We start from the raw sequence: 11,680 nt of genomic DNA, 5'->3' as shown, positions 1-11,680 counted from the left end.
AACACAAGAAGTCTATTAACAAAAGTGTGTTTTTAAACTGAGCAATTGTTTGCAGGTCAGCTATTATAATGACAGATCCCACTGTCCTTGTAAACTTAACTAAATCAAAATGAAAAAACACTGGTGAACACCAGGAACTTCATGAAAACTGTGCAAGACATTTTTTTCTTAAGAACAGTTGGTGAGTAAGGCCCACTGATCTTCACAGAGTTCACAGCTCTGTTTCCAGGCAGCCCCCTCACTTGGATGCTAAGCTAGGTTGTCGACAGTGAGTGCTTTTAGTGCTGTGGACCATCCTGTGAAGTGAACTGTTCAAAATGTTTAGTGGAATAATGGGGATTTTCCTGAAGTTTCTCATAGGCCACCATGTCCTACCTGATGAGGCAAGAGGCCAGACATGTGCTAGTCGTTACCCTTGTAGTGTTAGGGGCATTGCTAGTGTTGGTGTAACATTACAAATACATAATTTTAAATATATATATATTTAAAACAGGCCTGATGTAAAATTGTTTCCCACTAAGAACCTGATTTCACAGTGTTGTTGTTCAAATTATTTTATATGCAGAAAATATGACCCAACAAAGCCAAAAATCCAGTGTTCCAACATGAGAGTCATCCTGCTGTGTATGTGATCAAAAACCCAGAACTGCTTAGAATCCAGATTTGACACAGCCCTTCTGGAAAACCACAGCCATGGCTACAGTAGACATGCACCAACTTGTAGCAGATTTATGCAAGTGACGCAAGTATAAGTGCAATGGGTTAAACTACTAAACTTATTATTAATTAGATTTATGATTTAATAACTACTATAAACAACTACCATAAAACAGTATACAAACAGTGGTGGACAAAGTACACAAAGCTTGAGTGTAGTAGAGGTCGTCCCCTAAGAGTTATAGTTGAGTTAAAGAGGAAGTAAACAATAACAACTTTTTTTAACAACATCTACAGGCATTTTCACATACATTTCCCCCCGATGAATTTAGTTTAAACAAGTGATTTGTTCAAATGAAGCCATTTTATGGCGATATAGCCTGGCTCATGCACCTCCGAAAGGTTCAAAATTCAGATTGGCTTTGTCAGTAACTTCACCTCAGTTGATGATGAAATACTGAGAATCTTACAGTCTATTGAGTGGCATTACAAGGTTGTTAAAAGAGAACTACTACTAGCTTTCTAGCTTCTGAACAGGTGCAACAGGTTTAACAAAAACAAACCCTTCCTTCATCTGATAAGCATAAGAGCACACCATGTCAACAAACAAGTTTTTAATGACCAAAGTACACAAATTAGCATGTGAAAGTCTTAATAATGTTAACTGTTGAATCAAAATATAAAAACTTTCAGAAAATTAGATTACATACATTTATAGGTTACATACAAAACACTGTAGTAATTTTAATTCAACATCCTATATCAATTCAGATATCAGATTAAACAAAAAAAACTACTTTTAAACAAACAACAGCTTTAGAATATTTAGAAAAATCAGTGTAAGGTTCGTTCAGGTTAATAAGTACCAGAAGCAGCATTTCTATGTACAGTATTAAAGTACATATGTACATACACACATTTAAAACTGTGCTCAAGTAACAAAACATGAATTAAAACATTACTCAATTACTGGAATTGTAAGCCTTTATGGATATTACATATTTCTGAATGAACAGGTGTAGTTGAAGCTTTTGCTAACAAACTGGCATTCAAGGCTTCCTAAAACAAACAGAAAAACAGTGATGGGAAGTGCTGGCCTGGCCTTTAGCAGCTGATTCAGGAATATTCCCGTAGAACTTCTCACTCACTGCCTTTCCCCACTAATTCACACCATTTAACAGGCATTCGAGCTGACAGTGACCTTGAGCTGTGGCTTAGCACTCAGCTGTTTTTTTTTCCACATTGCTAGGAAACAGGAGGCATGGCATGAAAGGTGGCCGACAACTGCACTGAGCCTAGAAATCAATTTACGTAAAAGAGGGTCACGTACATTATAAAAATAAAATACTGATTCCAGTATCTAACTTTAGATGACCCACTTGAATACATTTGTATGGTGAAGACACAGCCATAGAGTAAATAAGAGCAACTCACTGGCACGTTGCAGTGACACACACAAGGCTTTTTGTGTAACTCTGTTGTATAAGCTAAAAGACAGCATGAAGCAGCAGCCTTTTCAGCTTCATGAGATTTATCTAAAAATCTTAAAGTGCTGTAGGGATAAATCTCACAAGATCAGGAAATAGTGTTCCCAACATGCCTCGAAGTGCTTAAAACAAGCAGCTTTCTGTTTAGAAAGGTTATTTCTTATCAGTGTGGCCCACAGACCACTCATACGGAGGATGCTAAAAAAATGGGCTCAAACAAGTTGAACAAACTCTTGTGGTCTGGGCTTCATATGGTTGTTTTAATGAAAGCCTATAATATTGGATTGGGGTTTTAGCCATATTCAGTTTCATATTCAGAATTCCTCAAGAGAAAGAAAGCAACAATTCAGAGTGTTAGACACCATATGGCTTGGCTGCAGACAATGGAGAATTTGCAAGACAAATTTGGCATTGTTCAGGGTGTGTTTTCACACATTAAGCATTAACAACATTTTAGAATCCGCAATCTTTTAGTTGCTGGTTTCAAGCACTGAAGACCGAGCCAGTGGGAAGAACAGCGAAAGAACATGGTTAGAACATTATTCAACAATTTAGTGCAAACATTTAACAAATGTACTGTTAGAAGGTTGTTTTACATATTCATGCTTCCCTCTATTCTTGTGCATTACCTTAAAGTCAGTAGCCAAGATTCAATTCAGCTGTCGAAATAAATTAAAACAAATGGCTGAAATGGCTCCAAAAATGATGTGAATAAGGCTGTCTGCATCTGTAAAACTGTATGTCGCATTTCTGAGAAATATCAAGTGAGTTTACTGAACCATATTTCCCAGATAGATACAAAGATGGCTTTATTGTCCATTTCTGGAACTTTGCCTTTGGCTTCATGTTAGCTATATCAAGATCCAGTTTGTGAAAAGCTTCATTTTATGCATTTCATGGCTGTATTTTACATGGTAAGAATAAGTCAGGCAGGAAATGTCGGCAGCAGACAGCTGATCATCTCTGTCTAATGTCACTGTTATGTATTTTTTGTCTCTGGTAAGATAAAGGATAAGATAAAATACACTTTTTTTTGTTTGGCCAAAGGCCAACTACCCTCTGCCATGTTTTGTAATGCCTAGACACAAAACCAGAAACACCTGATCAGTCGTATGACTTTTTTTTTTGCAGTTTAATTCAGAAAAAGGTGTTTTCGACTTTATTTATCTATTTTTTAACATATGTTATTCAATATTTGCCATTTTAGCTCTTTCTATCCAATATATCCAATTTTCCAAGAGGCATATAAAATATAAGGATGGAACTGGATGAATCTATTTTCTAATTTAGTTGTATCGCTTCAGCTGTCATGCTGCTGCCATACCAAACTAAAACAAACAGTTTTCCACTATGATAGCTAAAGAGCACTCAGGTTAGACAAAGACACACCACACCAACAGGAGTGAAAGGTCAACACTTGTTAAGTATGTCTAAGTAAAGTGTGAAAATCAAAACATGTAAAATGTAACAAAAAATGAAAAAATAACATAAAAAACATCAGAAACAAATGAATTTACATGGGATCTCTGGGTAATTCTCTCTTTCACAGGTGCTTCTTAATGATTGATCATGTCTGTGTTTTTCTCCCTCCTCTAAAAAAATTACAGGCTGAATTACCTACTGTTTTTCACTGAACACAGCAGTGGTCTGATCCTTTTAGTCCCGTCTGGATGCACATCTCTATGTTTTTCCAAGCAGATGTCACCCTGTGTCAGAAAAAAATCACATATTTGGGCCACTGCAACATGCTACAAGTTGTCCAACTGTTGTGGAAACGTTGCTTTGCTCCAGTTGATATGAGGGACAGTGTTTTGCTTGTCCTGTGTTGATTTAAACCTAACTACAGGGACTTCTGTACAAACTGGTGGGGTTATTCTTTGGTAATAGGGGTTTGTAATAACACTTGTATTAACAGGTTATTAACCCTAGGCTTTTTAAGGGGTTAATACTTGTCCTATGGTGATATTTTTATCACTGAGGACGTTCTCCTGATAAACTAACCCAATACAGTTTTCATCCAATAGGTAAAAGAGAATAAAGCTCTCTATGAAACATCTGTAACAACAGTTCTGAGAAACATAGAATGGGTTTACAAAGAAATCTTTTAAGAGACAGATAGATGGGATAGATAGCTAACTTTATTATCCATTTCTGGAAATATGCCTTTGGCTTCATGACAGCTGCATCACAATACAGTGTTGGACAGGTTCTCGTTGCCCTTTTCGTTTTATTTTATGGCTGTATTACACAGAGTAGATGTTTTCTTTGCTATAAAAAGTTGGTGTCATTGAATTCGATTCATGTACACTTAGTTTCATATTAAAAGACTCTTTATTGGTTTTCTGAATAGATACGAACCATCACGTTTATTTGAGGCCTCTGTATGATTCGTGAAATAATGTCATGGAAAACAGTACTAAACACTTCCTAATTTACAACAGGTGATTTCCAATATGTCATAATTATGGGCTAAGGCTCACACCCACTACAATGTCAACACTTTACGATCTGCCCACCACTAAATGTATTAGTGCCAAGACTTGTTTACAATGTTTAAGGTGGAAGCTTTGCTTTAGTTTCTGAAAGTGCGAATATAAATATACATTTATATTAAAGAATTAGTAAGAATTAAGGAATGTTCATTTTGGATAATTTGGTAGTCGGGAATGAATAACCCTTGCTACAAACCTGTAGTACACTCAAACTAACAATGCCATCCCTGATCTTTCTGGCACTGACACTAACAGAATTATAGAAGTTCAGATAAGGCTGACAGAGGCATTTAAGGTCTCTCCTCAGATGGACTAAACAAGTCTTTATCCTCACTGTTGGCCTTCTCAGAGCCATCTCCTCCATTTCCTGCAGCAGTAGGTGATCCACTCTCAACAAGCAAAAAGCTCCAGTCGCCTCTCCTTACCATGACTTTGGTGTGTCAGTATAATTGTCCTGATCTAGGGCACATTATCTCTTGGAGGAAAAGGGGCCTTTGGAGGAGGAAAACAACATGGTTATTTTCCACGCTCTGCATGTCTCATTCGGGTTCGTTTTCAAGCATGAGGACGATGGTAAGGTTCTTACATCACAGCAGATGCGTAAACATCTCAAGGCCAATGTGTGCAGGAGTGCCTTGTCCTAACATAAGCATATATCCAGGTGAATGCACAACAAAGCATGTCAGGTGAAATTGTTTCTGTGTCCAGTGACAACACCTCTGACCACCCACAGGTTCATTGGTAGGATTCCCTGAAGCCCTGTTCTATTATGGCACATTAGAAATAATCAAATGTTCCATATTGTGAGCACAACCTGAACATGTTAGGTAAGTCTCAAATCAGTACCCCTCTCTGGGCAGTTAAGCAGTGGTTGAAGGTTGGCACAAATCTCATCTTAAAAGATTAGGCAAAAAGCTCACATTCACATGTGGCTCTCAGTCTATTTTATATACTTTTTACGGACATTCTTTATTTATTAATTGACTTTTGGATGCCATTAATATAGTATGATCTCTATAGACCAGTAAATGTCTTCAATTGCACTATCAAGCCAAAAACAGTCATCGTTGTAAAACACATTAGATGTATATGGGCTCTACTCTGATTGGCTGTTTTACAGCAAAGTACTATAGCAGTCGCAACATTAGCCTTGTCAGAACTGCCAGCACAAGTCTTAGCAGATAGTGCTGCTATCTGTGTGGTTCACCCGGCTTGCTGAATGGCATCGCCTGGACTTCTGCTAGGCTAGGGTTAGCTTTTAGCCCAGCAAGGATACCTGCTCACTTGCTGCGTATTCTTTTCCCAAGCTATTCTCATCACACAAAGACTGGTTCATGTAGCAAACCCAGGTCATGTGTTTTACCATATCTTGTAGAGACCAGTGTTACTCATGCACATTGTGAGCATTATTGTCAGAAAGTGGCAGCTGTGTTTTTACCACATCGCAATCTTGATTGCTAGTGTATGCAAAATGTAGGGAAGTAAATAGTAAAGAGTCAGAACTGTTATGAAACAGTTTTGATGTTTTGAAATTGTCCTGTTTTCCAGTCCTTTTTGTTTTTTGTCCTTTACCAGTTTTTTTTTGTTTGTTTTTTTTTTTGTTTTTTGTTTTTTTGCTTTTCAAAGAGGACACATCTCAAAGAGAATACTTTTTCATGCACCGAATTCTGCTTATTCAATTATCCCAAGGTGAATACAGGTTCCCATTCTAAGGCCCCTTTAAATTACATTTTTTAAATCACGTTCTAGTAAACTGTTGGGAGTGAGAAAGGTTAGTGCTGTAAAATAGTTCCAATGTTATCAGAAACAAAGATGTTTTTGTTGTGTTTAGAGGCGTATTACACTCTATATTTAATACCATAGGATTGAAATGAAACTTTAGAAACTCAAACATAGCATTCCATCCCATTTAGGTTAAAGAAAACTGGGGGAAAATGATAAATATGTTACATATATAAATTCATATGATAAATTGACACCTGAGTGAACAAGGATTTTCCAGTAATGTTGTTGGCATTTCCCATTTCCCTATTTACTCCTTTTTGCACCACACACACATGCACACACAGTCTCTCTTTCTCACACACACACACACACACACACACACACACACAAACAGTACACACTCTCAGGCAGTGGGGCAGGGAGGGTGCAGCCGTCTGATTGGCTGAAAGGATGGATGATGCTTTGCTTTCTGCACTATATAAAGCCCCCTCCTACCGCTCTATAAACCAGACCACTGATAAACTCTCACTAAAAGCAACACCGTTCGAAGGATATTCATCTCTTCTTTGGGTTTACAATGTGCAGAGGATTAGCAGCACTGCCAAATACTTGCCTGGAAAGGTACAGATTCCATGCTAATGCTTTACCGAAGTTTTTTTTTCACTAGTCTATTTGTTAGGAATATTTTACAGTATGTCATCTGTATAAAATGGATCATTTTATTGCTGTGTAAAAGAAAAATCAGTGAGACAATATTTAGAAGTGACTGGCATCAGTTCTGTGTTCTACATGGCAATGAAAATGTATGTGTTACAAAAGTGTTTTCTGCGCATCACAGGGCTAAAGGATTAAAAGCACGCGTGAGCAGCTTTCTGGACTGGAGACTGCTGTGCTACGCCTACAAACTGAGGAAACCAAGGTACAGTTGGACTCTGCATCTGACATTTGTTCCTTGTATTTTGTATAAATGCCTAAAGAATGAAGCTGACATATTAAATGCAATGCAGCAAAGCTGACCAGACTATGTCTTGACTTGCAGACTGACCTTGGAGGAATGCCTAAGGTGGAAAGAGTCTTTTGAGAAGCTCCTGTCCAGCAAACGTAAGTATTATATTATCTTCAGAAAGAGAAACTCTAAAAACAGATGTTGAACTGTGCAGATAAAAGAACTTTAGAGATGACACTATGCCTTCAGACAGGGCTAAAATAGGACAAGTAGAATGTGCAATGGTGTGTGGGTAAAAATCTCATCACAGTAATGGGGTTGCTGCAGTGCACAGATGTGTGTGTGCTGTCTGATCTGTGTGGGATGCACTAAGCTGATGCAGCATGTTACACAAGTAATCTCTTTTTTTTCCCTCCATCAGATGGACTGTATGCCTTCAGAGCTTTTCTGGTGTCTGAATTCAGTGAGGAGAACATTGCCTTCTACCTAGCCTGTGAGGACTACAGGAACACAAAGTCTCCAGCCAAGCTACGGTCTAAAGCCCAGAGGATTTACAATGAGTTTATCGGAAGTGAAGCACCGAGAGAGGTGATGAACATTTCGTGTTAAATTCCCCTTAGACTCAAAGTGCCTGCACTGGTGACTTCTTCTGGAATTAATATTTTATGGACCCTGTCAGGTAGAATTAAACTCACTGTGCTTCTTCTTCCTGTCTTCCAGGTTAACATTGACCATGAGACTCGAGACATCACCCAAGCCAATGTAAAGAGTCCCACACCAACCTGCTTTGACTCAGCCCAGTACAGGATCTACATCCTGATGGAGAAAGACTGCTACCCACGATTTCTTCGGTCATCCGCATACCGGGATTTGGTTAGCCAGTTAACCAAGAAGAACGCTAAAGCTGCCACCAAAAAGGCCTGAAGGACTTCAATCTCCAGGAATCGTAAGGAGCCTAAAAGGAGAGTTGATGTTACGAAGGGGTGTCCGTCTGATGAGGTAAAGGTCCAGGCAGTGAGTTGGAATGGTCGGTATAGAGCCATAAAAAAAGACAGAGCAGGCCTGTGAATGAAGGAGACGGCAGATCAAGGTTATGAAGAGTACCAACACGGAGCTGGGAGAAGATTACCAACCTACCACATACAATTGTGCCCCACTAATGGAATCAAATGGACTTGAAAAACCTGGGATTACTAAGGAGATTATAAAGAGGACTGTGAAGCACCTAAATGACATTAAAACCCGCCGGTGGAAACACACCATTTTTAATATGCACAAAAGCTTGTTATTTCTTTTCTATTAAAACACATTTTTAATAAATGTTCAACTATTTATTTATTTATTTCCCTTTTTCCATTTGCAATTCTACCAGTACACTGCTGTAATTCTCAAAAATGTGTCTTTGAGAGGATGCATGGAATGCTTTCTTTTCAACCTTCTGTACTCTGTCAACATGTGTAAATAAAATTTTGGTTCAGATATCTGTGAATTTTTTTCACTTATGTTATAAAAGACACATCCCGGTCTCACAGAGTCCCATAACATACAAGAACGTAAAGCTGAAACAAGCACATACAGTGGTAACCAGTTAAGCTAAAATATACACACACAAAATGCTAACTTCATTCCACTTCATTACTCTTTCTCCTTTGAAGCCACACAGCAGTGTATGAGTAATTTTACTGCTATGTGAGAGACCATACCACACATTTTACCTTGTGGTAAACAAGCTCATAATGATGGAGCTGCTAGCTTCTTTCATATTAAATCTCCACTGTTCAATAGCAGAAAGGGTTGTCCAGTTTGGGTTTACAGAGTCACCAAGGCAACTGTTTGAGTCTGGTTTCCAAAGCAGAAAACACACCATTTCCTCACTTGTCTTTCTGGCCTTCTCTCATACAGAGACATCAGTGAGAAAAAATATATAAAAAAAAGATAGTGACTCAACACACTGATTCTTGGAAACAGGAAATCCATTTGATAAGGTATTTGCGTCTTTGAAAGTGCTATCACAAAGGCCTGTCTGTGTGAGTGTTTGCTCAAGCAACAAGTCACCAGTAATTACAGAAATAAAGCTGTCATGTCCAGGGCTTGCCTATGAGCCAGCGTGTCACGTAGAGAGTCATCCAACTGTGTTCACTAATTTTAACTCTAAAACTCACTCTAACTCTTTAAACATGGAGCCAAATTTCAAGCTCACAATTGAGTATGGTCTGCTCTCATGATTCATTTATGGGATTAATCATTATTATTAACAATGACATTATTTCTGTCTACAACAGCCAAACAAAAAACAAAGCCCAAATGCTCAGACATTACAAATCAGACTCGTGAATATTTCAATTTCATCAGTTAAGAGGGCAGTAACAGATGGCACAGTGGACAAATTTGTAATATTCAGCATTGGCCACAATGAGAACATGTAGTCTATGGCCTTGATGCCATGTGTATTGTCTGTGGGTTTCGACTGAAGGCATATCTGCTCCCATTCAGATGTTCCAGTAGATTACAGGATACACACATATTCTGGAGAGCAGAATGATGATTGGTAATCTTGGTAATCTTGATCACTGTAAGAATGATTTTTAACATGATGGGGCTTTAGAATATATCACCTAAGAGTTAGAAGAGTTATGTCATGTAAAATAGGGGGTGCATTTTAAAGCACCTCAAAGAAAATTCGTAACATTTTTAAAATAGTGAGTAAAGTTGGTGAAATGTCTTTTTGTGATATATTATATATATATATATATATATATATATATATATATATATATATATATATATATATATATAATTTATATTCTTAGAAGATATTCTTCAGAACCTGCAGTGCTATAAATTCAGTCAACTGAAGTTCACACTACACAATTTTAGCTCTGCTTTTCTGCTCGACAACAGGTTTTGGAAGTTAACAAAAAAAAATCAGCTTGAAGGCAAATCTGTGTTTCACTCGGAGCTCAAAAATAAGCTATAGATCGCTATATGTTCAAAGACACAACCCAACTCACGTTAACAAAAATATCTAGCATGCTAAATATCTGGACATGCCATCGAGTCGAAATCCTGTTGTGTGAAAAGTGTCAGTACCAGGTTATGACTGGCAGTGAGTGCGGTGTCGTGCTCCAGCCAATGAGAACGCAAGAAGAGAGGAAGCTGAGGAAGTAGGGAAAGGACTTCATTAATCCAGTCTTATCATGCATCTACATGTGTGTGGTGCAGGGGTGTAATATAGTTTCTATCAGAACACATTGGCATACACTTAACCATATTACCTATGTTTTCATTGCAAAAATGTAGATTTATTTAACAGGATTTAACCATTCGCTTCTTGCGGACATCCACATCCATGTTTTCATGCTCTGCTTCGTGCCATGTTCCGGCACTTCTCGCGTGTGTTTTCATGACAAATCTAGAGCAGACAGACTCATCTGCGATTTTTCCAGGAATGGCCGTGTAGCGTGTGACCTGCTGTCGTTAAACAGTCGTGTAATGTGCAAATCACAAGGAGTTGAACATTCACAATTACAAGAGATCAAGTTGTGTGATTTGAACAGTACAGCGACCTGACGACTCTACAAGTCTGATGTCTTCTTTTTCTAAACCTACTTACATTAGTACTCAAGAATGCTTTGAAAAGCTTTGAAAAAGTGAAATTACCATGTTTTCCAATGTTTTCAATAGTTCAAAGGCTTTCAGTACATACAAATAAACTAAAGTGCTAAAGAATGCATTTATTTAGTATTTTGAGTTGTTCTTTGATGTATGAATTGGTTGTGGCTTTGGTTGAGATGAAATGTCTACTTACCACCCCGTTATTGTAACTCATATTTCCATAACTATCAAAGTGTTATAAGTAGAGATGTGCTGCTCCCAGGATCAACAATTATTATTAACAACATCATATTCTCCTGAAGTTGTTGACGTATTTCACTGCTTCACCAGCTTTGAGTGTGTCTTTCACTAGTGGACTGGGTGTATGTTATCAAAATGTCTTGGGGTTTTGCAATTAGTGGTGGAATTGGCAGCCTGGTTTTCTTTTCTTCCCCACTGTTTCTCTGAAGCACCAACCAGCTGTAACTGTTTTATCAGAGCTTATTAGCTGTACAGTTGTGTTACGTTGTGGTACATATGCCTCATTGTCCTGATTGGTTGAATATTTGTCACAGTATATGATCAAATGGTTCCCACATCCGTAATCTCTAATGCTCAAACTGGGAATGTCCCAGTCCAGTTTATTTCTCCCCAGTTTGGTTCATTTGTGAATTGCATTTGGTTCATTTGTAAGGCTTACTGTACAAACACAGGTGTGGTGAACGTAAAAGAGGGTACAGGTCTCTACCAAAACTTAAACAACATAAATCAGCGTTACC

The 11,680-nt window shown here is 38.0% G+C and overlaps 1 protein-coding gene across 1 annotated transcript; it reads left to right on the top strand.

Annotated features, from left to right (window-relative positions):
* Positions 1–6,882: 6,882 nt before the first annotated feature.
* Positions 6,883–8,786, top strand: rgs16 (regulator of G protein signaling 16). Its single transcript, XM_072683041.1, has 5 exons — positions 6,883–6,982; positions 7,200–7,280; positions 7,401–7,462; positions 7,729–7,895; positions 8,028–8,786. The coding sequence occupies exons 1-5, from the start codon at positions 6,939–6,941 to the stop codon at positions 8,229–8,231; spliced, it is 558 nt and encodes a 185-aa protein (XP_072539142.1). The 5' UTR covers positions 6,883–6,938; the 3' UTR covers positions 8,232–8,786.
* Positions 8,787–11,680: the final 2,894 nt, after the last annotated feature.

Source organism: Salminus brasiliensis, chromosome 7, assembly GCF_030463535.1.
Source record: "Salminus brasiliensis chromosome 7, fSalBra1.hap2, whole genome shotgun sequence".
In the NCBI taxonomy this organism is placed as follows: domain Eukaryota; kingdom Metazoa; phylum Chordata; class Actinopteri; order Characiformes; family Bryconidae; genus Salminus; species Salminus brasiliensis.
The sequence above is the reverse complement of the archived record's forward strand: the minus strand, read 5'-3'. Positions and strand labels throughout refer to the sequence as shown.